Source organism: Notolabrus celidotus, chromosome 17 (genome assembly GCF_009762535.1).
Source record: "Notolabrus celidotus isolate fNotCel1 chromosome 17, fNotCel1.pri, whole genome shotgun sequence".
NCBI classification, from domain to species: domain Eukaryota; kingdom Metazoa; phylum Chordata; class Actinopteri; order Labriformes; family Labridae; genus Notolabrus; species Notolabrus celidotus.
The window spans coordinates 9052064-9077888 of record NC_048288.1 but is presented as its reverse complement, the minus strand read 5'-3'; the positions used below and the strand labels follow the sequence as shown (position 1 = coordinate 9077888).

General features: G+C 43.2%; 1 protein-coding gene across 2 annotated transcripts in view; it reads left to right on the top strand.

Annotated features, from left to right (window-relative positions):
- Positions 1-25825, top strand: part of prex2 (phosphatidylinositol-3,4,5-trisphosphate-dependent Rac exchange factor 2) — a 107482-nt gene that overhangs the window by 29392 nt on the left and 52265 nt on the right. For both annotated transcript variants that reach the window (XR_004634516.1, XM_034706250.1), the window contains exons 7-19: positions 1882-2015; positions 2829-2932; positions 4363-4512; positions 5045-5186; positions 10499-10599; positions 11618-11721; positions 11813-11862; positions 16861-16936; positions 17690-17762; positions 20060-20202; positions 20524-20616; positions 21722-21870; positions 21956-22041. Coding sequence is in view for 1 of the 2 variants with exons in the window: in XM_034706250.1 (XP_034562141.1) it covers positions 1882-2015; positions 2829-2932; positions 4363-4512; positions 5045-5186; positions 10499-10599; positions 11618-11721; positions 11813-11862; positions 16861-16936; positions 17690-17762; positions 20060-20202; positions 20524-20616; positions 21722-21870; positions 21956-22041 (1405 nt within the window). In the remaining variant the exon portion in view is untranslated. The remainder of the gene's footprint in view (positions 1-1881; positions 2016-2828; positions 2933-4362; positions 4513-5044; positions 5187-10498; positions 10600-11617; positions 11722-11812; positions 11863-16860; positions 16937-17689; positions 17763-20059; positions 20203-20523; positions 20617-21721; positions 21871-21955; positions 22042-25825) is intronic.

Genomic DNA, 25825 nt, shown 5'->3' with positions numbered 1-25825 from the left:
TCTACCTCTAAAAGTGGCAAGTTAACCCGACAAGCATTTCTTCAGACTGTGGGAGGAAGCCGGAGTACCCAGTGGGAACCCACGCACGAACAGGAGAGCATGCAAACTCCACACAGAAAGGCCATGATTCGAACCAGAAACCAGTAAGAACCAGGAAGAGTACAAAATCCAAGTACAGATTAAGTTTTAGCTTAGCTTAGCTTTGGATGACACATCTTGTACTTGTCATGGTCTTGGCTGTAGCTCCTCCGCGGTTTCCCCTTGGCTCTTTTATTAATTATAAACATGAGCTCACTCTGGAGCTGGACCCTCTGACTGCAGCACGCCAGGCTCTGCAGCAACAGGATGGAGCTGAGTGAAAGAGTAGGAAAACGATGAGAGGAAAAAAAAGGAGAGCGAGTTAAGCAGTGTTTGGGTCTTGTCTTCCTGTGTGGGTGTCTGAGGAATGATGGAGGGATGAGGAGCGATTGTGTGAGCCGCTGCTGTTTTTTCCATTCCCCTGCTCCTCCTCGGCCTCCTCCTGATTGCTTGTTAGCGCTGACCTGCTCCACAGCTGGCCGCCCTCGGGGCATCCTGGCAGGTTCACCTTGCGTGGGAGAGACAGGGCGATGGCCGCTCGTTGTGACCATGGTGACGACTGCCAACAGTTTGTCAGGGCGGTGGTTGCCGGTTGGTTAGTGTTGTGAGTGCCTGTGTTTTGTCACTTAGGTCTATATAAATATGTTAATTTTAGATCAGCGGGGTTGAAGTTTCACATTCTGTTTTCTTGAGTTTAAAACTTTTATAAAAATGTCTCCAGCTTGTTGAGGTCAGACTTTTTAACATTGAATTCTTCCTTGTCGTGAACATTTGTCTGATCCTTTCTGTGCTTGTTTTGTCTGGCAGCTGTCTGATTATGAAAACACAAGTTCAGATGAAGTTTCAGCAGATAACTGAGGGTTTAAAGTGTTGATGAAGTTTAAGACTGCACGTACCCGGGGGAAAAAAGAACATATTGATGTGAGGAGTCATAGAAACATGCTGCAGAGAAACAGCCCAGCTAATGAAGGGTACAACAACAGAGGAAAATGTTCTGTTCAAAGTTTATAAAACACTAAGGGGAAGTGTCGGAGCGGCTCCCCGGTCCCTTGAAGTGACCATGACAAGCTGGCCTCTCTGTGTCTGGTGTGCACACATTCATTGGCTGAAAATGAGTTTAACATCTGGCCATGGGCTGAGGAGAAGGCCCTAAAAGAGCAAGGGACAGTAAAAAAGTGTGCAGGAAGGAATGAAAGAGATAGAGGGCTAAAGTGGGGAGTTAAGGGAGGGGACGGGAGTGAGACATGATTGACAGAAGGGAGGAGGAGGAGAATCAAAGAGGGCGAGGAGAGAAAGAAGGAAAAAGCGGGGTTAGGTTTTGGCCCGCTGATGTCTCCAGCAGGAGGAAATGCTTTGCACATTTTCCGGCTCTGTGCGTAGGGAGTTATTTTTAGCTCAGAGGGGCCGATCAAACGTGGTCCATAAATTCCCAGAGCAGGCAAGGTAAGGAAAAAAAGATGGCGCATTTTATCACTTGCAGCAGGAACCCGGAGCAATGTGATGACCAGGCCCGACAATGTAACACGTAGCTCGACTGGACGGGATGTTATTGTATAGAAGCTATTAACTGCAGCGCATTTTAAAGTCCCACAGCGATCTGCTGTGAGGAAGCATGGAGTGTTTTTACAGACCCCTGAGAGAGGGAACAGGAAAGGCTGGGCTTTGTAACCTATCCTCGTCTTGTGTGAATACTCAATCACATCGAAGTCATATGAAGAAAGTTGCAGAATAAACACTTTTGAGTGCTGCTTTTTTCTCTGCATGTAAATCTTTTTCCAAGCATCTTCATTTCTCTGTCTGCAGGGCTCCAATATCACAGATACATGCACGGAGATGCTCATGCACGGCGTCCTTCTGAAGATCTCAGCTGGAAACATTCAAGAAAGGATTTTCTTCTTGTTTGACAAGCTTCTGGTCTACTGCAAGAAGAAAAACAGGTGTCTGGACTCTCCTTTACTCATTAGTCTTCACACAAATCCATAAAGCATTAGCAAAATCTCATGCAGAGAGAATATTTTTATAAGAAACTGAATAAAAATATTGTTTATGCTAATTCCACTTTTCCCTGTATCTCTCCTCCTGCAGGACATTTCAAGCACGGTCTTTATAAATAATTCACCTCTCTAGTTCTTTCACTTTACTTCTTTAAAGAGGCAGCAGAGCTCTGTGGGAATCATTTCACTTTTTAGTGAGTGAGTTAAAAGGGAAGAGGAGACACGTGAGAGAGGGGTTTTATAACGAGGGCATGTGATCAGTCAAAGTGGGGATTTAAAACTATCTGTGGACAAAGGTAGTAGAGTTATCTTACTCTTTATTTCAAAGACAAATAAATGTTGTGACATCTATTTATCAGAGGAGTCAGGAAACTCATGCTGATCTGAGACCTTTGTTGTGCTGGTGTAGATTCAGTACCTGCTGCTCCCAGTGATCCAGCTGGTAAAAATGTAGGGTTTTGTTTACCAACCTCCAACCAAGCTGCCACCTGCTTTGAATTGCTTTTATTGTACGTGCTGTTTACAGTGAAGTGACTGCAGGTAGGGCATGAAAGCAGATCCAGTCTCTGAAGAAGAGAGAAACAGAATGTGTGGCCCTGAATTTAATAGCTGGATCATTTTTTTCGTGCTCAGTTTGATTAACACAAACGATGTTTGTAATTAAATTTGTCCCTCATGAAACCCTGAATGAATGAAGAGTGGGACTAATGACTTAAATTGATAACATTAAATAATCAAAGTGATTCTCTTTCCTAGGCGTTTAAAAAACAGCAAGACGGCCACAGAGGGTCCTCGATACCTGTTCAGGGGGAGAATCAACACGGAGGTGATGGAGGTGGAAAATGTGGATGACGGCACAGGTGAGAGGTCGTCTAAAAAGGAATATCAACATTTCTTTTGGGTTAATAGAAGTTGATCTTTTGTCCTCTGTCGCTCTGGAGGGCTCATTTTTTATTTCAGCGCTGCTGGCAGCAAAATGTGCCATAATAACCCTCACAGGAATGTCAACACGACAGCTCTTGGCCTGAGCTTGAGTACAACTGGGATTTTTAGACTTGGATCACCGGTGGAAAAATAAGTTTCACCTATAAACATAACTTAAGACATCTATGGTTACACGTCCTCTGGCCTGAGCTGCAGCTAGCACTTGTTGAACTCAATCTCTTGTGTCTTTTGGCCTCACATAGCCGCTGATTATCATTTATATTTGTAGAAGCCATCATTTCCTCTCCGTCCAGCGAGCCCGGATGGGTAGCGCTCTGGTGTTTTTGACGAAGGATGGATGGGTTTGGGTCTGGAGAGAGAGAGCGAGGATAAACACGTGAAGCAGGCGGCGGCGCAGAAACTCTTGGGTGTTCTGCACCACAGGCTGGAGATCTCAATCTGAGATGCAGCGCGACAGGGGTGTTTTAGCTCGGATTCCTACATAATGAAAGCTCCGCCACTTTTTCCCAGGCACACAGTCGCTGCCTGAGGTTGAAAAGCGCCCCGGAGACATAACATATGAAGGACACGTAGATGCATTTAGACGTGATTGTAATTGATGATTGTGATGTTTTGCTTTTTGTTACACCCTTAGAGGAGGGGGGGGTCAAAGGTCAGACGGGGAGGTATTTAAAATGCTGCCAAAGAGACGGATGACAGATTCAAGTAACGTTCAAGAGTCCATTTACTCTGTTTTCCTTACATTCATAACACCCGTATCTGGGCTGAGGTGGCGGATCACAAGCAGCCAGCGACTCAGGAGGAGTACTCTGAAGGCTCAGTTGTAAATAAGACTGATGGATGGCGTGTGCGCCCTCATTTATCTCATTAACGGAGTGGAGCGATAATCAATAAAGCACTCAATAAGGAGGCTATGAAGGGCCTGCATGGAGCGCAGAGAAATGAGTCTGGAGTCAGTGTTTGAAGATAGATTACGTTAGGCTCGATAGTTTCATAATGGATGTTGTTTTTGGAGAATAAATGACACACCAGCCTCAGCCGATCAGATAACGTGCTGTCTCTTCTTCTGTACTTCCTCTTCTTCTCTGCATAAACCGTTTTCCTCGTTCGGCTAAGTTTTACTTCTGTGTTTAATGAGGTATTCAGAGTGTACTGTGAGCCACGCTCTGTTCACAGTGTCATGATCAGTGCGACCACTAATTGACAAACCCTCCCCTCCAAACATGAAAACACAAGGCTGAGCTTAAATCCCCCCAAAAAAGTAGATGTTCTCGTTCCACCCCTCTTGAGGAGAGGGCTCTATAAAACTATCAGAGTCTAACTCTCCTCCTCTTCTGCCTCACAGCTGACTACCACAGCAGCGGGAACATAGTAAACAACGGCTGGAAGATCCACAACACGGCCAAGAACAAATGGTTCGTCTGCATGGCCAAGACGCCGGAGGAGAAGCAGGAGTGGCTGGAGGCCATCATGAAAGAGAGGGAGCGCAGGAAAAGTAAGAAGGCGTTTGGTATATCAGTGTCAGGGTGGGGGGGGGTGGCTCTCTTTAATGCGGTCAGTTAAGGGGGCTCGTTTCCAGTGGGTTTCTCTCTCCTGAACATCTGTCTCCAATCAAATAACGGAGAATATTTGCTTTGTGTGGGAAAATTAATACAGACCAGTTTCACCTGAAGTGTTGAAAAAGTCGCCCTGATCGGATTCAGCATGTTTATCGAAGAAGGTAAAGGTATTTGTGATATAATGTGTGTTCTTGCTGTTGCTGTTGTATATGAAACAAACTCAAAGTGAAGATGGCAGACTTTCTGTTTCTCTTTGGATTTCATACAATATAACCCCCCCCCCCCCTCAGTGTCCGTCAGTAACCCTGCCTGGAACTGTAATCACAGATGCTGCACACTATCTTGTTAAATAATAATACATTAACCTCTTTAGCTCCTGGTAGAAGCCCCACATGAGTAAAAAGTATATTAATGTCAGGTTACTAACATGCTTTTTGCCCCCTCCCTTCCCCCTCTCTTGCTGCTCAGACCTGAGGCTCGGCATGGAGCAGGACACCTGGGTAATGGTGTCTGAAAAAGGGGAGAAGCTCTACCACCTCATGACAAAGGGCAACCTCATTAAGGACCGGAAACGCAAGCTAACCACCTTCCCCAAGTGCTTCCTGGGAAGGTAAGAATCCCACCTTTAGCTGTCACACTCTGGTTCACTGTGAGGAAGCTGCAGAGTGTTTCTGTCTGATGTCTCAGATTTAATGTTTGATGTAAAGTAAACACAGAGGCTTGTTCTGGGTTAATTGATCACATCTTCAAAGCAGGAAGCACAGAGCACTCTGGTGATCCATTTCTTCAACCCTGCTTTCATTTTAAATTAGTGAGGGTTTCTAAAGGCAGCAGCTGGAATAAGAAAGCGCTGGTGCTCTGTGTTCAGGAGACTGTGTGTTATGTATATCTGCAGCCTCAGTCATGGGAAAATCAAATCCAGCTAGATTTAGCCCATGAATCTTATTTAAGGATTATTGGTGTGGTGTCTGGGGACGGATCGGCCATTGAATGCTGCTCGTAAATCAAAGGGAGATATCCCTGTTCGGCTCAGCTGACTGCCCACTCTCTCTCTCTCTCTCTCTCTCTCCTTGCTCATGTTAGATTACAATAAGCTCTCTGCAGAGGAATCTGTGAGGTAGCTGCAGCCCCCCGTGATGCCAGAGGGCAGCTCTTCAGCAGTTCATGTCCTTGAGTTTTAACAGGAAGCGTTCCGTGTTGACTTGAAGTGAGACTAAATATGGTGAGAATAGGTGAGAAAATATCCTGCAGAGAGAGTTCAAATCAAAGTCCCATCCTTGAGCTAATTTTAGCGTGCATGAGTCGATGCTCTCATTTCTCTGTTTAGCTTCCATCGTATCAAATGTAAACATGTCGCTGTCGTATCAGTTTGCCAAGTTTTCATGCGAGCGAATGAGTAAAAACATATTTCCACCCAGGGTTTGATCCCCTCCAATAAACACATGGGGCTTTAAATTTAGCCTCTAAGATTCTGTATCTTCAATCCACGTCTGAATCAATAAACTATGGGGCATGGATTTAAATCTCAGCTACCTTTCATGGGTGAGAGCTGCAATCATGTGATCTTCAAACTACCTGCTGTTGTTTAATGTTCTTTTCATTCAGCCTCAAAGCTTTCCACTGAAAACTTGATGGGATGTCACACCTTTTGATCCCCTCAGCTGGGAAGTCATAAAAAGCCTGTATCCTTAATTCTAGGGTCCGTTCCCCCCCGTTTGCCACAAGTGAAGCCTTTTCTGCCGTAATGTTCTCCCCACATTGTCGACACTTTGCGAGACTGAAGAGGTGACAAGGCTGGATGAGGATAATAAAGTCTGCAAACATCTGGCTGCAGTCAAAGAGCTCTCAAAGTTAGAAAATGAGAAATGTCTGCGGCCGCCAGAGTCTTTTTATAGCGTGATGACACTGGAGGAATTTCAAATTTCATGAGACATTTTCGTCTTTCTGTTATTTAAACTCTGCTTCTTTCATGACTCTTGAAATCCCAGAACAAATTTCCCTTGTAAACACACCACTGCGTTACAGAACGAGCCATGTTTTCCATTTGTTTGGGTTTTTACAGAGATGTTCTGACTGGTAATAATCACTCCGAGAATCAGCTGAGCTTTAGCAGTCATTTCTGAAACCCCTATTATTTAGAGGCACTGAGGAAGAAAGGACCAAAGAGCTCAGTTGGACATACTTGTGGCCATGTTACACGGCATGGTGGTTTGGAATGAGGGGTTACTTTCTCCTCCGGTCCACGCAGACAACACCAGATCCCTCTCAGTCTGGAGGAGGAATGGATCTGTCAGCTAAACAGATTTAAAGGATCAAACCTGGTTGAGTCAGAAGAGATCATATGGTGAGAAAGCGGCTCCTTGTGGAAACCAATCCCTCTCTACACACCTGGATGACCACTTGTGGCCGCAGAGACATCCCTCGCTCCTCTGTACTTCCCCCTGTCTGTGATGATTTTGGAGATGATTACACGTAGGCGTAATTGGTGAATTGGAACCAGGATGGTATGTCTCTGATGAAAGCCACATTGCCTATGGCTTCATCTCAGCCCACTCCTTCCATTGTGAAACGCTTTTATTCTTTCTCCACGCCTCCTCTTTCTCTGTTTGATTCTTTTTTTAAGGCCGAAGGCTGGACACCAACTCCTCCCCTTTAAGTGGTACAATCGTATTTGTGGTTTGGTTCCTGTGACAGAGTAATTCATCAAAGGAAATGTGTGTGACAGCCACCTCGCGTGCAGTCATCAGCCAATTTAAACTTGGAATAAGCAGGAAAACAAAGGAGGTTCAGAGTGTTAGTCTTTCTACATGTGACAGACGATGGTGTCTGCTTGTTGTGATAGATGTTGATGAGCAGCTTTGAAAAGAGCGCAGTGGAAAGGTTTGACACCCTGTAAAAAATGCCCTTTGTCTGTGTCAGTCGCTGCTCTTCTTTGTGACAAGGAGTAAACCTTTTGCTCTTTCAGAGTCGACAAATGACAAATTTAAGCTGCACAGAAAGGCTAAAGCGTTTGCTGTGTGTAGATGAGAGCAGCATTTTTAAATATATCAGGAAGATCGATTCAGTGAGGACACTGAACGACACTACATCAGAGTAAATACTGCCTCAGGTTTCATTATCGAGGTGTTAAGAGGTATTCAGCTTGTTGCTTGTGTCTGTGTATTTCGTTACCTATTACTGAATGGTAACATGTTAGCTGCTTCCAGTTGTCAGTTTTAACTTGGCTAGCTAACTTCTGGCTCTAGCTTTATATCTGAAGCATCACAGAGGAGTTTTTAACTTGCTAACAGACTAAAATAAACACTGATTCTGTCTTTATGAGCAACAAAAGCAGAAGAGAATATCAGCAGAAATGCTGCTTTCATGTGCTCCTCAGATGGTCCCTGTTTCCGAGTTGAGAAGTTGTCCTTCTGACTTCAGTGTGTTCACATGCTTTCACTTCAGAAAGTTTAACATTACCTGATTGTTTAGTCAACGTATGACGCTGACAAATACTAAATAATGCTTTAGCTAGCATACAAGACTTGTTCTTAAGGGTTAATTATCATAATAGTGTTAATACAGAACTTTTCTATCGAGTCTAGGTCACTCTATGTGGAAAACAACTAATGGTGATCCCATATTACAAATAAAATGAAGCAAAAAGTTGATGTGCATTACCTGAATTGATGGAAATCTTATTAAATTAACAAAACATTGTGTGCCTCCATGTTCCTGACAACTATGACATCAAGTCAGAAGGTCAGTCACCAAATTCTGGCCTGAGTTTTTGTTTCGACTTGAAGGCGTTAACATGCATTTTCCAACTTGAACACTTGTTTTTCCGATGCCTCTGACAGCACAGGAATGCAGCACAACATTGAGTATTACTGAAACAGTGGTCACGGGGTGGGACCAGTTGCATTACATTAAAAACAGCTTTTTTATATAACATTTTCTTAGTAATAAGTGACAATCAGTGATGCATTTGACTACTGAGAGATAGCAGGATGTGATGTTTCTTCAAAATACTACCAAGGCATGTACAGATCAAGATCAGCATTAACAATAGATGTACAGTTTTATCCATAGAGGTTGCCAAAATCAACACAAACTGTAATTCTTCTAAGGAGCTTCATTTGAAATCATACTTTAAAATATCCTCCTGCTGCCCTTTAGCCGTTAGGAAAATATTTTCAAATTGTAAAAATGTCTCCGTCCCTTTTAAGGCTTTTGCATGTCTTTGAGAAGAGATAGGACAGTGAATAGAGTCAGAAACAGGGAGGATAGAGATGTGCGGTAAACAGCTGAGGGTGGGGCTGCTGCTTTAAGGACTAGCCTCTGTACATGGGGCACACTGTTTCACTGCGGTGCTAAAGCAGCACCTCAATAATGTTTGATTTTGAAGTTGTCTTCAGAGAAATTCATCAGCAGTTAAAGTTTGGATGGAAATAAATACTGTAGATACTTTGAATCAAGAGTCACCCAGAGCTAATTATCATTACATACTAACACATCATGCTGCTTCAAAATGAGCAGTGCAGGAAAGTATGCAACCTTTTGATATCCCAGCCTCCAAACCAGTGAGGGTAGCTCAAACGGAAACCCATTTTCAGAGCCGATTTTGTAGCCACGATGGACCCAATCACTCACAGCAGCAGGTTTCTTGAAAATACTCTTCTTTTTCAGGGCTGCATTAAATAAAACATGTTTTTTAGACCACACATCAGTAGAGACTGTCTCAAATGATCAGTTAGAAAATTCAGAAGTCTGAGCTTTGGTCAGTTTCTGTTTGCTCCTCATATAGATTCAAACAACATGAAACAGTTTCCTGCCCGTGTTTGACCCGAATCTGCCCAAGGCCATGAGAACCTCACAGTCCAAACTCTCAGGGTGTTTTTCCTCCCATGGTTTAGGTACAGAGGTTAACAAATTGACATTGTTATGGAGCTTTTATAGAGTGTTTTTCCCCCTGTGGTCGGCTGCCGAGAGCAGGGACGCCAGGGACGCTAGGGATGAGTGGTTTAAGAGTGTAAAATGCTGGACGGATGGTGGAGCAGGAAGTGGAGGTGGGGGGTTTGGCTGAATGCTGACACCAGACCACCTCCGTCATGGCCTGGAAGTGAAATCCACTGAATTCCAGTGGCCATGTTTGTTTATTTTTTTGGGTAGACGGGACACAGAAGATTTAATCAGAGAGGCTACTGGTTCTCTACATAGACTCACTCTCTCTCTCTCTCTGTCTCTCTCTCTCTCTCTCTCTCTCTGTCTCTCTCTCTCTCTCTCTCTCTCTCTCTCTCTCTCTCTCTCTCTCTCTCTCTGTCTCTCTCTCTCTCTCTCTCTCTCTCTGTCTCTCTCTCTCTCTCTCTCTCTCTTCTTACTTTCTCTGTCGGAGTCAGTAAATCATCCAGAATTATCTTATTTAGCTCATTTCGGCCATCAGAAGATTCTTTGTTGTTTTGGTGGATGTTTTGTTCTTTTAAAATGTTGCAGAGCCTATATGATTTTGCATTTTCCTGCACTTCCAAAGATACAAGTAAATCCTTTGTTTTCTATAAAGTCACGGTGTAAGTCCAGAATAAATTAAGTTAAAGCAGACAAATCCCAGACTTAAGCTTGCAGGCTATTTTAACACAGAGATGTGGCTCCTAAAGCAAACAGATCTTTACGGCAGGATAGTGTTTGTTGCTTCACTCACATCAATTCAGAGTAAATTTTTTTCATGGCAGAATGTCGAGGGTCTCTGTTTAACGGCAGAGGTCACCACATTTTCTTTATTAAGACATTAATAAAGGAGGAGGTTAAATCCGAAGCCTTCTCCACTGATCACACACGACCTCCTTTAAACAAGGTTCAAGATTCCCCTTGAGGACGTTGTGCATGTTTGTTGTGTTATACTGCTGTGTGTTTTCATGCCTGTGTTGTCTTTTTGTGTGTCCCCAGTGAGTTTGTGTCTTGGCTGATGGAAATCGGTGAGACTGGAAACCCAGAGGAAGGAGTTCACCTGGGTCAAGCTCTGCTGGAGAACGGCATCATCCACCACGGTTTGTTCTTTCAGTTGTCTCCATCCTGTCCTCCCGGTCCTCAGATTCGCTCAATCAACATTTGCTTTTCATATTAAAACCAAATCTTCTACAGTTTAATTTACTTCTGCTGCACGCTTTAGAGCATGCAGATGCCTGCCATTGCCTCACCTAACCTCTTTGCTTTTCCAGTGAATGTTCCTCATTCAACACGCAGAGTTTCACAACACTTTCACTTTCCTGGCGTGCGCCCAGAGTGCAGATGCAGCTGTTTTATTTATGTCTTAGCAGGTGTCCCATTTAAACACCCCTCTGACACAATGTTTAGGTAAGGGATTGTAACTATTAATCTGTTCTTGCTGTTATGTTTGTGTTATATTTGCTAAGTGGGCTGTTCTGTGGCTTTTGGTAACAACAAGTGTGTTTCCTGCATGAGGCTTATGCTGGCTAACGCTTTGCATTCATACCAAATGGCACATACTGCTCTGCATGTATTTTTTTTCCTCAAAAGAGTCGGGCCCAGAGCCAAGTTGTAACTTAAATCACTCCTGGGATGCTTTATTGCTTCCTCACAGAGAAATGAGATTGGGCTGCGGAGCTGTTCCTGACAGAGAGGAATCGCTCCCAGCCCCCTCTGAGCGCTCTCTCAGTGCAGTTAGAGTCCCCATGTGAACAACGATAGAATATCTTTTCATAAAAACATTTAATGGAACCAGCTCTGCTGCCGCCAAGAATACAGAGGAGACTGTTATTACTGTTTGGAGGGACCTCGACAAAGTCCCCTACAGCAAGAGGAGCTGGAGCAGCTGTGTTATCTGTGACCGCTCTGTATGAGGTTTGCCTCTTGTCTGGAAAGCTTCTTTCACCACGCAGCGCTGCTTGGCATGAATATGTCTTTAAACCTCTTATGCTTTCGGATTTCAAGGAAGATGAATAATGCTCCTTGAGGGGTTTCAGTTTTTTTTTTAACTTGTTTCTTTTTCTCATTCTGGCACTTTTCCTTTAAAAACTTCCTCATGTTTAAAAATTGCCTCTTTAGTCACAGACAAACACCAGTTCAAGCCTGAGCCTGTGCTGTACCGCTTCCGCTACGATGACGGCACCTACCACCCCAGGAGCGACATGCACGATGTCATTTCAAAGGTAAAAACAGCACAGAAGTACAGATGTTAAACCTAATATAAATCATCGCTCACACACACTTGTATATAATCTTCTCCCTTCTTTTTCTCAGGGTGTTCGGCTCTTCTGCCGTCTCCACAGTCTCTTTACTCCTGTCATCAGGTATGCAGACATTTTCCCTCTCCATTCCACTGCACCCCAGCCAGGTGGGGCTCCAGTAGCTCAGCATCTGGCTTTTACTTCCTAAAAATAGCTCCACCTCAGAGCACTTAGAGCGGAGGAGAGAAATATCACAGTGAACTATGAGCTCATTGTCTTTAAAGAGGATGAGACTTAAGTGGAGTTGGCGCAGATGGAGATGGAGTGCCATGGGGCCTCTGGGTGATGGAGTTGGCAGGTTGTATCTGCCTGGTCTCAAATCACAGATGTGGTGAGGAAGATTGAGTCTATCAGATGTTACAAGTAGTTTGGATACGTTGGGGACGGAGATAAAACGCATTAACACAGCCGTGAAACTCCCTTTGCTGCTTTTGAGATGAGGTTTTCAACATTTAAACGCCTGTAAGTTTTGTAAACAACATAACAAGTCAGAGATACACACTGTGATTCTTTCCCTTGGAAACTGTTGTAGGAAGAAACACAAACTCGAGGCCGACTTAGAAGCTGCTTCAGAGCTTTATATCCTTGAGATCAGTGGCCCCCAGACCTTTTTTTTATGCAGGGCCTCTCTTTGGTCGATAAAAATATTCCCCTTTTCACTCACACATCAACACACAAACATAATGTCTAATGCCATACACATGTAAAGAATTGCAACTTCAGTGAGACAAAACTCAAACATGCAGTTTGTTAAGACAAGACAGCATCACAGGGGCCCTCGGATGGTGTCATCCATAAAATCTGTCTATAGGTTTTACATAGTTAGTCCAATGTTTAATAAATACATCTTTCTGAATTTGCAAACAGGAAGTTATCCTTATCTCATCAACATAAATATAATTTACTATATTAATACACTGTATTGTTGGGGGTTCAGGAAGAAACCAGTCCCTTGTGATGGCTTAAAGCACAACTCAGCCGGAAAATCTACATCTCCCAAGAACAATGTAGTAAATTAAATAGGGAGGTCAATATATATATTTTTTGGGGGGGGTATTTTGACCTTTATTGCATAGAACAGCTGGAGAGAGACAGGAAATGTTGGGAGTAGAGAGTGGGGGAAGACCTGCAGCAAATGGTCAAGGTCGGGAGTCGAACCTGCGATCGCTACGACGAAGACTATAGCTTCTGTGTATGGGGCACGCACTTAGACTGCTAGGCTAACGGCGCCCAAGGGTAGGTCAATATTAAGTATAATTTTTAATGTTTTATGAAACTCTATCCAGAAGGGTCTTAACACTGGGCGCTCCCAGATGATATGCCACTGGTTTACTTCCTGAAATCCACACAACCTCCAACACTTTGAATCCCCTCCTGTGAAATGAGTCTTCAGCTTTGGTGGAACAGAGAAGCCAATCAAACACTTCCATCAAATTCACAAACCTTCAACTTTTAACGTGTGTCCCACTGTTCACGCTGAGGGTGAAGAACGACTCATCATCATTTCTCTTCCTTCTTTTAGGACTTGTGATATATGCCGTGATCGTCAGTTCTATGTTACATGGCAGTCCTTTCACAAACTGACCATGCTGTGCTAACAGTGCAGAGCTGTGTGCATTATCTTCTTCAGCAGAGACTCACCCCTGATTGTGTGTGTACATAGCCATCAGTCCAAATGAGGAAAGCAAAGTCTTCCAGCACGGTCTTTAAATAAACAGCTAAGCCTAAATGCCAAACAGGTGTTTTTCTTACTCTGCCACATCTCTTTGTCTGAGTTAGAAGTAGAGCAGTCTTATTTTATAGCAGTCATTTCCTGGAATACTTTGGCTTTTGGTGTTGAACACAGCTGAACAGTGTTTGAGGTGGAAGCTGCTCACCACAAAGCCCTGACTCAAGCCTGCCTGTTTATGCTGGATTTCAAATATCCTGATGAAAAGCTTTAATTTCACACCTATAAAAACTGTGCCATAGCTGGAGGAGGCAAACCGATCCTGCATGTACTCTGGCATGGAAGCTTTTCTGCATTTCTGTTTGATCCAACTACTGGAAAGCCTGAAGTGATTCTGCATGTCAGCATTCAGCCCATTGGCGTTTGTATCGAGGCCAAACCCCCTGACGTAAAAACTCTTGTCCGTGAACGAGAGTTGTGCGTGGTTAGCCAGCATATCTGTGCAGCGTGTTTTCATTGAGAGCTCGGGACAATGCATCACAGGGCCTGGGAATGCCAGAGTTTAATTGGAGCAAGCAGCCCTTGCCTAATTAGGTATAATTTCCTGGCAGTGTGACAGAGATGAAGTGAAGAGGAGGAGGAGGGAGGGGGTCTTACACAACCCCTGCACCCCTGCAGAGCGTCTGCCCCCCTCTCTGTCCTGCCTCTGGGGAAAGCTGTGACTCCATGCACTTCAGGGAATCTCATTACACACTTTGAAATGTCCACTATAGGACAACACTGTGTCCAAAAAGTTAGCTTTTTCCACAGAGAGCTTACAGAACCACATATTACAGCCAAGGTCACTCATTAATTATCTTCACACGGTGCAAAAACTCTGCTGTTTATATTGACAAGCTCTCTTCATTAGGCCGACAGCTCCTCAAGAAACTCAATGCGCATGGAAGCGTGTGTTGGTTTTCAAAACACATGTCCTGAGTGAATTATCAGGTCTGAAACAGCTGATTAAAACTTGAACTTTCAGCATCCTCTGCGTTTTATATTCCAAAAAAAGCTTTGAAAACGTAACATTTGCTTTCATCATATATTTTATCCACGCCTAAATGTCAGAGCAAACTTTCCTCTTTGGACAGCGAGTTAGAAATCACCTCTCTGACCTTTCCCTCTGTTACTCCTCAAACTGCTGTTTCCTCATGCCAGACATATGGCTGCCCACCAGACCGCTGTTCACCGCCCATTTTTCACTCTGACAGCCTCACTGTGCACCGGCCGCCATAGCCCCAATCTCCCTGTTTCTATAGTCTCCCATTCATGAGGAAAAACAGGGTGCCTCCTGCCCTTTCTGGTCAGAGGGGTTTATGCGCGGCACGGCAGGGCAACAGGCTGGTACCAACACAGAGAGCAACACAGGCTGTCAAACCCAGTTACGCAACTGAATGTTCCATTGTGGAGGAAACAGGGCAGCACTCGGCCTCTCACGCCTCTCACTCTGAAGAGCTCCAGACAGCTGAGATTTGACTTCAGATTGGCCCACATGTCATGTTTGACTTGTCTGAACTGTGTATGTGCAACAAAAAAAGGGCGTGTGTGTGTGTGTGTGTGTGTGTGTGTGTGTGTGTGTTTGTGTTTGTGTGTGTGTGTGTGTGTGTGTGTGTGTGTGTGTGTGTGTGTGTGTGTGTGTGTGTGTGTGTGTGTGTGTGTGTGTGTGTGTGTTTGTGAGTGAGTGAGTGAGTGGTTGCATGTGGTGGAAGTGGTGGAGCGGTGTAAGTCACGGTGGTTCTGGACTTTCCCGGCCCCTGCTTGTCCCCAGGGAGGCCACTTTGTTCATGGGAAAGTCACGGCTCCGTTTCAAAAAGGCATTTCTCGGGGTCTGTGTGGCTGTGAGGACGAGCATGGGGCACCCCAGTGCAAAACTCTACAGGGGCCGTCACCAGCCGTGCTCGGAGGAATGCTGTTTTGCTGTCAGCGACTGTCAGAAACTCTCTCAGATTTATGATGCAACTGCCAGAGCTTGGAAAGTGAGCATGCTTTGATGACAGTGGGAATTATTAATCCTCTTTAAGGCATTGTGTTTAAATAGACCGTGTAGTAGCTATCGTTCATGCTCAACATACAGGTTTATTACGGTTCAAGTAAGTCACACAGTTGAAAATAAGCATGGCATGGTTACTATTATAAAAAAAATTTCAAGTTATACTTTTGGGCATTTTCAACTTTTATTGATAGGACAGCTGAAGAGAGACGGGAAACTTGGGGAGCAGAGAGAGGGGGAAGACATGCAGTAAATGGCCGAGGCTGGGTAACAAACCAACAACCTCTGCGGCTAGGACTATAGCCTCTGTATATTTTAGAATAGCCCTCTGTGGGAATCTCATGTGCCACAAAGCCTGTTCACACACTGAACAAACAAGAACAATACATTCAGAAGATACACAACATATAAATAGATAATACAGTAAAACCATTTGAAGTCATGGGTCAGATCCATAACTACAAGTAAGGGATAATGTATGGTTAGCAGGTAGTTATGGGAAATAGAATCCCAACAGGGTGAGACAAGACCCTGACACGAATTACCCGGCTACTATCTTCAGATTAAAACACATTGGCAAAATCTTGGTCAAAAGATTATTCTATTGATTTTAATGATTTATGTTTACAGTTTTGATAAAATAGCCCCAGTATTTCCACGTCTGTGATCGTTCCATGGTGATGGACATGAAACTGTCCTCATTCAGCTCTTCTTTTCTGCGGTTGACACAGCTTTTAAAATAAACAAGGCAAATGTCTCAACTTTGAACCCTGCTGCTATCATCACCACTACTCGTGGTTTAAGTTTCTTTGTATAGATCGCTAACTAATAGTTGCACGTACCTGCCACACTGCCGTTACTAATATTGCTGGACAGGATCCAATATGAAAACGTCTGTAGCCTGCTGATTTAGAATGCTCATCGAAACTAATGTTTTAGCCACATTGTTTTGACACGGAAGCTAACGGTTCTACTTCACCTTACGGTCTATAGTCTCAACAAGCAGAAGCTAAATGTGCTGGAGCTATTTTCCACGGATTGATTTGACATGACGTGTGATCAGTTTGCCTCATGTTAGTGAAAGTTAATAACCACCGTCAAGGGGTTTAGACCAATCAGAATCAAGCACAACCAGAAGATCAGTAAGAAAGCCTGGTAATAAGTGTTCATTAAAATATCTGACTGCTGCTGGAACAGAGGACCTAAGACATTCTGTAGAGTACTCCACCAGTCGCTCTCTGAAGGAGCTTCTGAGTCCATTAAAACACACTATAAAGGATCACATTCAAAGATAAGAATTTCAAGTTTTTTGTCCTTCTCAAATTTTCTAACAAATGTTTTTGCCTTTGTGTCCATCCAGGGATAAGGACTACCATTTGCGGACCTACAAATCAGTAGTGATGGCCAACAAGTTGATAGACTGGCTTATTGCACAGGTAAGCCTGAAACTGATCGACAAACATTGTGCTAAATCAACGCATAAATTGTGTCCACAGAAAAATATGATTTAAAAGATAAAAGGAAGAGCTCTGTCTTACAGATGTTGAGATGTACATCTTGAGATATACCATTTCAGTTCTTATATATGTCATTTTGTGAGTCACTTCAAATGCGCAACAGAGGAAAAAAAAGAGATAACAAAGCATTTATTATCATCAGAGTTGAGGCCCAAAAGGAAACGAATAGAGAAAAGCAGAATTGATCGAGCAGCTGAGCTTGATTGACTCTGACAGGAAGCTTTGAGGTTGACAGATTGATAGTTCTGTTAAGGATGACAACAAAGAAATGCAATGTATGTGGCCTCCACCACCACGGAATCAATGGCAGACATCACATGTTTGTGTGTGCGTATAAGCGCACGTGTGTGTGTATGGTATAGAATAAGTTTGACAGGAGAGCAGATTAAGGACTCAGAGAGCTGTCACACTCTGCTGTCTGGACATGATGTTGGCTGTGTTTAAGTTGCTCTGTGGGCCTCGGGCTGTTTAGACTCAGGAACAAGGAGGGTGTTAGTGTGACATTTTTCTAAGCATATGTCCTTTGTACTGTCTTTCTTTGTTCTTCATTTTCTTACATCCTCTTTGCCTTTATCCCCTTGTCTCCTGCACTCTATTCACTCTTTATACTTAAATCCTTTTTTCTTTACATCAAATCTTTCTCCCTCCTCTTCCTCATGTTGTCTGCTGCAGGGGGACTGCAGAACCAGGGAGGAGGCATTGATCCTGGGAGTGGAACTGTGCGATAATGGCTTCATGCATCACGGTACAACACTTTTTACTGCTGAGGATTTCAACACGGTGAAAATGTTCTAATCCCGCTGTTCACAGAAAGTGGAATTGCCTTTGTTGTCTTAATGAGTTAAATGCTGAGAGGGCGCCTGACATTTAGCATCCTGTTTAAGAACACTACGACTGTTGTTCTCTTTCCATGTCTTCTTGTAATCCCTTTGAGACACTGCAGAAATAGAACTTATTCCAATGCAGTGATTGCATTTGCATCTGTGTATGTGTTAGTGGTTAGGGCTGTGATCATATTCATGCATACTCACATTAACCTCATGCATACTTGTGTGCATACGACTTATGTAACCAAGGGTACATGCATAGTTTCCTTTAACTGTGAGAACTTGGCCCCAAAAACACAAAGATGTTTGTCAGCGAAGTGCAGAGTGGTCAGTAGTCATGGATACAGCTTGTTTATGTGCGCTAGTTTTTAACCCTGCGCGTCCCTCGTGCCAAAATCGACATCATACACACTCCAGAGTGAGTCACAGTGTGTCTCCTCGAAACCTCCATGATGTAACTGCTCCAGAGTACCCACAGTTCAAACCTCACACTGCAAATTAAGCAGCGCATTTATGGAACATAACGGTCCCAGCCATCAAAGATGCTTTCACTTCAGCAGCCATCAGCGTAATTTCACCCATCGTGCCAGGGAGTTATTCTGCCTGATGATGCACCTATTAAAACGACTGGCGCTGTGATGTTGAGGGGAATGAAGGGAGGGAAGGTTTGAGGGAACCTCTGTTTTTCCCCTCAGGGCCTTTTCTTTAATCAAATTAGGGTCTTACTGAGGGCGTTGTGTTGCCTTGGAGACTGAGTTTATAAGAAAAGTGGTACTTTACTTCAGAAGTGGAAAGTTTTTTTGTTTTTAAAGTTACATTTTTAGGCTTTTTGACCTTTAATGATAGGACAGCTGAAGAGAGAGAGGAAGTGTGGGGAGTAGAGAGAGGGGGATGATGAGCAGCAAATGGTCCTGGACTACAATGAGGTCTAAAGCCTCTGAACATGGGGCCAATTTAATATAGTTTCAAAAGCTTACTTGATTTCATGTTTTTTGGATACTTGCAGTGCATTCTGGGACACATGCATTTTGAGGTGCTTGAGTATTCTCCCTTCTGGTATTAGACTAGAAATATTTCGTTATTGTTTACACAGAATTCAATCCTTTTGATGTATTTGTGAAAGAGGCACTAGATTCTGATGCTCTGAGTGCAAAAAGTTTTACATATTCTTCTCTCTGAAATTTTCAGTGGACGTTTTTTCCAGAGTTTGTAAAATTATCCAGATTTTCAAGGGAAGTTCATTGTTTTTTTCTCTTGTTTTTCAGGAAATGTATGAATTATTTTGAGAATTTTCAGGATTTGTTAACAGAAATTTCCTTTTAAATTTTGATAAACTTTGGTGAATTTTCAGATTAATTGGCGTGATTAAAAAAAAAAAAAGTAGTCATGTTTTGGGGCTTTTACACCTTTATTTGGAGGGGATGGACAGTAGATGGTAGAGGAAGCAGGAGCGAGAGAGCCGGGGTATGACATGCAGTAAGGGGGCCACAGACTGGAATCAAACCTGAGCTGGCTGTTATATGGGCGTATGATTTAACCACGAGGCTAAACCTGGTCCAGAATTGAATTATTAATAGCAATTTAGGAAACTTTTGATCATTTTCTTTGAAAATTTGGGGGAAAACTCAGGAATTTTTGGAAGGGTCAAATTGCTGGAACAAACTTCAGTTTGGGATAGTTGTCTTGTTCATTCATTGCTCTGTTTCGTGCAACCTGTTAACCGAGTGTCACATGTCGTCTTCATGTTGAATTATTTGCTTTGTGCAAATCTTTATGCATCATCTGACCTCTCAAGCATCCAGTTTCCTCACAGGTTTAGTCTCATCATTGTCAGAATTACTCACTAGTTGTGACACGTTGCAGTTCTTCTAAAACTAAGCACTCTCAGAAATGCACTGCATAAATCTGATGAATCACTGCAGACTTGATTTACACTGTAATGGACTGCACTAATAACACAGGCCTGTTGGGTTCAAGGATTTTTGTGCTGTTTGAATTAAAAACAAGGCAGACTGGAACAGAGAGACATATTGATCCAATAATCTTAAACTTTAAAGGAAAAGAATATTTGAAAACTGTCAGCTAGCGGGGAGTGTGTTCATGAACTGTAGCTGAGAAGAACAAACTCTGACACTCTGGTATGAAAGGTGTTATGTGCTGTTTGTTTGTAAGTCTGAAGCTTCCTCATTCATGACTTCATAATTACCTCCTGCAGTGTTGGAAAAGAGTGAATTCAAAGATGAGCCCCTGCTGTTTCGTTTCTTTGCCGATGAGGAGATGGAGGGCTCCAACACCAAACACAAACCCATGAAGCACGACCTGAAAATAGTCGAGAACGTCATCTCAAAGTCCCTCCTGGTGAGCTCACACACCCCTAAGATCTAATTCTCTCTAACATGCTATGTCTTTGCCATTACTTAGCTGCAACTCAGAACAAACCAAAGTCAAGAAAGTAAATCATTATGAAGCCACAGCTGTGAGGAGAAAGAAATCACAAGGCTGCAGAAGTCTATTTTATACCTCAGTAAGCATTCTTTTCAGAGGAGTGAGCAAATACCACCAGGGCTGATATCTGTGTGTACCAGTGTCTGTGTCTGAGTGTGTGTGTTTGTGCTCTGTGAAGATGTGTTGGTCCGCTGGCTTGGGATTTTGTTGATGAGAGACATGTGTCATTTTCAGATAAGGCCCAGCGATGGAGGCTACGGCTTTACGCTGGAGGAGAGGAATCGAGTCCCCATCATCAAATCTGTGGAGAAGGGCTCTCCAGCTGAGGTGAGAATGCTCGTAGCGTGCTGCACAGGTATGAGACACCACACATGGTGTTTTTGTTCTGTGATTGAAACCCAATTCCCCAGACGATCGACACACAGAGGAGAGTAAACCTCTTTTGGATTGACTCGTCTTTCAGCAGAGCAGGATTGAATCAAATGAGACGATGGAACAAATTTAACAACTCCCACCAATCAGGACTCTGTAGTTCTGTCTGCAAGCTTAATGTCAACACACTTAAACCATGACCTTTCGTCCACATGGTCTGCAGTTTCAAGCAAACTGTAAAATGCCAGCAAAGCTCAAATGCACAATGTTACTTTTTCTATCTTTTCAAATCGGCTCAGTGCAACACTTTGATCAATTAAATGATTCCCAAGATTTAGTTGTGATCAACCTCTGCTAGCTGGATTTAGCGAGGGATAAATCCATGTGCTTTCTGGCTGAACAATTTTTAAGACTGTGGTTTAGTATCGTTTGTAAATTAATTTCATTCTGCTGTGTTTGATTTTGTTTTCCAGAAGTGTCTGCAAAGATTTCTGCAAAGATTCAAAGCGCAGCGCAGCCAGCAGAAGCTTTTTGTTGTTAAAATGTGGTTCAATAATCAGTCATGAGAAATCAAATCTCTGAGTGATGCTGAAGCATTTTGACTAAAAATAGAGCCCGTTAATAGGCGCCATATTTTGAGGTCTTCTTTGGTGTTTTAGCTTTGATCTGATAGATGAAAATGGGACAGAGCAGTTTGGAGGCAAATGTGATCAATCTGAGTGTATGACCCGTAATTCCCTCCAGCCTTGAAGTAGCTTTAAATGCGTCTTGAAGATCTGGGTTTCATTGACTTTGGCATAGTTTGATTTTAAAAATTCAGTGTGGGTCAAAGAAATCCACAACCTTTTCCAGATGCATACTGAAAGATAAAAGTTAGAGCATGTTGTCTTCTGTTACTTGGAGTGCGTCTGCCTTCTCTTGGGATGTATAGAAACTTCAAGGCTGTGCTGATGTTTTAACCTGAAGACACATTTCATAGTGAGTCTTCAAAACCTGCAGCTCCTCTCAATCATCTTCATCATCTCCTCTTCTTTTCTCTTCTGTTTTCTTCTGCTGTAAGATGGCTGGCCTGGAAGTGGGGAAGAAGTTGTTTGCCATCAATGGAGATCTGGTGTTCCTCAGGCCTTTCTCTGAAGTGGAAGTTCTCCTCAGGCAGTGCTTCAACAGCAGAGGGCCCCTCAGGGTGCTGGTTAGCACCAAGCCAAGAGAGTAAGTCAGATTCTCTGTACTATCAAACACACTCTCTCAGAGTCCTCTTGTCTCAGCTGGACTCTTTCCTTCCTCTTGCCTCCAGGACGGTAAAGATCCCAGACTCGGCTGAGGGGTTGGGTTTCCAGATTCGTGGATTTGGTCCGTCGGTGGTTCACGCTGTCGGGAGAGGTATGAGATTGCCTCTTCTTTCAATTGAGCTCATCAGAGAAAGGCCTCCCATGAGCGAACTGTTAATTGTGTCGCAGCTGGCAAACAGCTGCCACATCAGGCAGCGAGTGTATTCATGACTTGGCAGATTTTGAAGCTCATTCTTTCCATGTTGCTCAGATGGTCGCTTAAACTGGAGATTAAGCTGGTTATCAGTCGCTTTCCAAATTAGAATAAGTCAGGTGTTTTTGCCAAGTAGGTTCACACATGCAGGAATTTATCTTTATGTTACTGATGCATGAATATAAACTTGAGTAAAGTTGGGAAAAGCAGCACGCCTACTGTCGAAGAACTTAAACAGAACAAATAAAAGTATAGAAGAGCGTTTTATTTAGGTGCAATCACCGTCTTTTTCTGCCTCAGTTTGATTGAGAAGCACTCAGCATTTTCTCCATCCAGAGTAATTTTCTCCGAACACAGCATGTTTAGTGTTCACTGCTATCAGAGCTGGCACAAGATAGGGTCCAATCCGAAAACAATTGGTGGCCTTGTCTGCTTGTTCTCAGGGGAATTGGATCTTGTTTTCTTCCTTAAGCAATCTAAGTGAGATAGCAGGGGAGAAATGTGCTGTGTGTGTGTGTGTGTGCGTGTGCGTGTGTGTGTGTGTGTGGCCTGATGTTGTGGTTGCCTGGGAACCCTGCTGTGTGTTTTAAGTAGATGTCCTGATCCCCTGAGACAAAGCTGATGATGTAGAAGGTGTTTAATCCCTTCACCTTGTCAAAACAGCGGTTCTCTCCCGGTGTCTGAGGTCAGCAGGAGAAGGTAATACCAATTAGAGGCGGAGAAACTGAGAGAGAGCGAGAGATGACAGCAGTTTAACAGATTCAGGGTCATCATGAAATCATTTTCACTCTCCTCTGAGTTTTATAATTACACTGTTGTTGGATATGAGCCGTTATTACTGCCATTTTAAACTCCTAGATTATAGCTCTGCTTCAGATTTGTCTTTCTAGTCTGTGGTATTGTTGTAACCAGGCTCGACGCTCAGACACTTAAGGTGATACTGAAATATCTCATGAACATGAACTATAAGGGCCATCGCTCTGCATCTTACACTAATGTTCACGGTGCCCAGAGGATCATGATCAACCTCTGTGAGTTTGGTGATCCCAGGACATGTTCAGGTACCTTTTTTTCATAGATCCTCATCCTGGTACCCAAACTTGAGAAGTGGCAGATGTCCAGAACCCGCTTGATAGAAGTGTGACAGAAAATTATTTCTCTTTATTTTTATTTCTCTTTATTTAAACTTAAAAAAATAAAGATATCATTAGTGGAAAAACACTGATTGCTGACATTAGTTAGACCAGAAGTATTGTTTTCCTCTTATTTGTTAATAACCAATTTTTACTGATGCTACTCTTTACTGTAACACACGACTGGGTTTGCATTCAGTTTTGTTGTGCCTGCACAATGACAATAAAGATATTCTATTCTATTCTCAAACTTTACATTCTGTGTTAGCAATGCAGACTTGTTGATTGTCTCTGATTAACTTGATATCAGTCGGTACATTAAGTTAGAGCTAATGCATAGTGATCAGGTTGTTAGAGGACTCCACGATAACAACAAGCTCACTGTACATTATCCTGCACATTACACTGCTGCTTAAATAAGTCAACCATTTAAAATAAGCTAGCTTAGCTATTATTCCTCTGCTATCAGTCTGCGATTGAAAGCGGAAGGCCACAAAGTCAAGCTCGGCCCACAGTAGATCAGCTGATCTTAACACCGGCTCCTGTCAGCTGACAGCTCACCTGATCACATCTACACATCCAATTGGCAAATAGCAAAATGTGCCTTCTAGTTAAACTGCGTCAGCCTGCATTCTCTAGCTGCTTCCCTTGTAACCCCCCTCCACTGCAGCTCCTCCTTTCTGCTGTGTCTGTTCTACCAGTGTCATATGTATTATCACTGATGCTTGCTCTGTTCTTCACCCCGGGGTCTTTGCTGCTGCTCTCCCTGTCTTTGTTTTTCATGTTTATGCACATGAAAGACAGGGGAGGTGTGCTCTCCCCACCTCAGGCTTTGCCATTCCACATAGGCATGTGGAAGGGCTGGGAGTTCCAAGAACTGCCATACCACCAAACATAACTTATTGCATGCTAAATATGAATTCTGATGGTTCTGACTGAACTAAACCTTTCCTCTAATGGCGAGGTCAAACAACGTGAACAGGAGCGTATTATTCAGCACCGCTCCTGTTGAGTATTTCTGCCTCGCCATTGTCAATCTGTAAAGTTTATTTTTTCATCCATCAGTCTTTAAACACAGCTGCATCCCATGCCGTGTTCTGTTAAGTATTTCCTTCATGTTGAATTTTGTAGATTCCTCTGTTGAGGCCTCCAGTTTTTCTCTCCCCTCTTCATTTCTCTGCTGTTTTAATCCTTTTCCTTGCCCTCCTCTACGTCGATGAAACAACACTTCTCTCTGTGCTGTGATGAGATCACAGTTAGTCCTCCAGAGTCTGTGATCAGAGCTTTATCCCTCACAGGGATATGTTTTCATAGCAATAAGTGTCATCAAGAAATAACAGACCATCGCTGGGAACTCTGTCTATGTAGTGATCAATCAGAATCAAGCACTTCACACAGCCATGTACATAACAACTGCTGCTAATATTCCAACCTGACAGCTTTTTGTTGGTGATACCAGAGTCGTATCTGATACTGGTACCAGCATTTGAACAGCTCTTCTTCCCCTCATTGGGTTGGTGTTTGGTGTTTAATGTTTGGGGTACGATGGCTCATTCATAGCTGGATTGCCTTAAAACATTATTCAGATATCCATATCTACATTAGTGTTAATTAGCAAATATTACCACACCAGCAGTACGCTAAGACTGCAGTCTTTGAATAATGTAAGTAGAGCTTAATACAAACATGAAGGGCATATCACAACCAGGCTGAAAACGCTGCTGTGCTTCAGCTGCTAGCTTGGCTGCTTGTTTCCTGTTTGGCAGTAGTCACTCTAACACTGATGCTTTGTCTATCCCTATTTTTGTACTCTTAGTTTTTGTTCCTATTAAAAGAGAAAGCACGTTGCACCCTGCTTCGTGGAGGTTTTTTATCCTCGAGTCAGGGGACGTTAAAAGTATCGACTGTTGCACAATATCACAGCTTGATAAGGAGGCAGAAATAGATAAGGATAGACAAACATGAGGAAAAGTCGACCCAAATAAGACGTGATCGTACAATATCTTGAAACACAGAAGTTCACGTCCTTGCAGTCAAAACAGTCCCTGTCATATAAACCGTTTTGGCCACAGCTTGTTTTTCTGTGCTATTATTAAGTACAGTAGACGTGTCTGTTGATGTGTTGTCTAACTAAGATGTGAAAACGCTATGGTCACATATTCTTACAATACTCGTACAGCTTCTGTGTTTATTGCAATGTGAGGTATGCATGGTGTCTGTTTGAGGAGAGGAATATTTAGTCTGCCATGCACTCCCCTCTGATGGCTGTAAACCTTGAAGTTCTCTTATGGTCTGAATCACATCCCTCTGAGAGGCCCTCGTCTGCCCCAGATAAACAACTTCCCATCTCTCCTTGCTCTCTCTCTCACACTCCTCTTGGGCTGCCAAAACAGGAAGCTAAGTTGCAAATACGTGGATGAAAAAGGAATGTTGCTTAACCCAATTTTAGGTACAGGATGTGACAGTTATTTAGGAAGTGCTGAATGTTTCACCCTGATTCACCTGTCGCAGATGTTGCCCTTGATGCCTCTCCTTTTATTTTGTTTTGC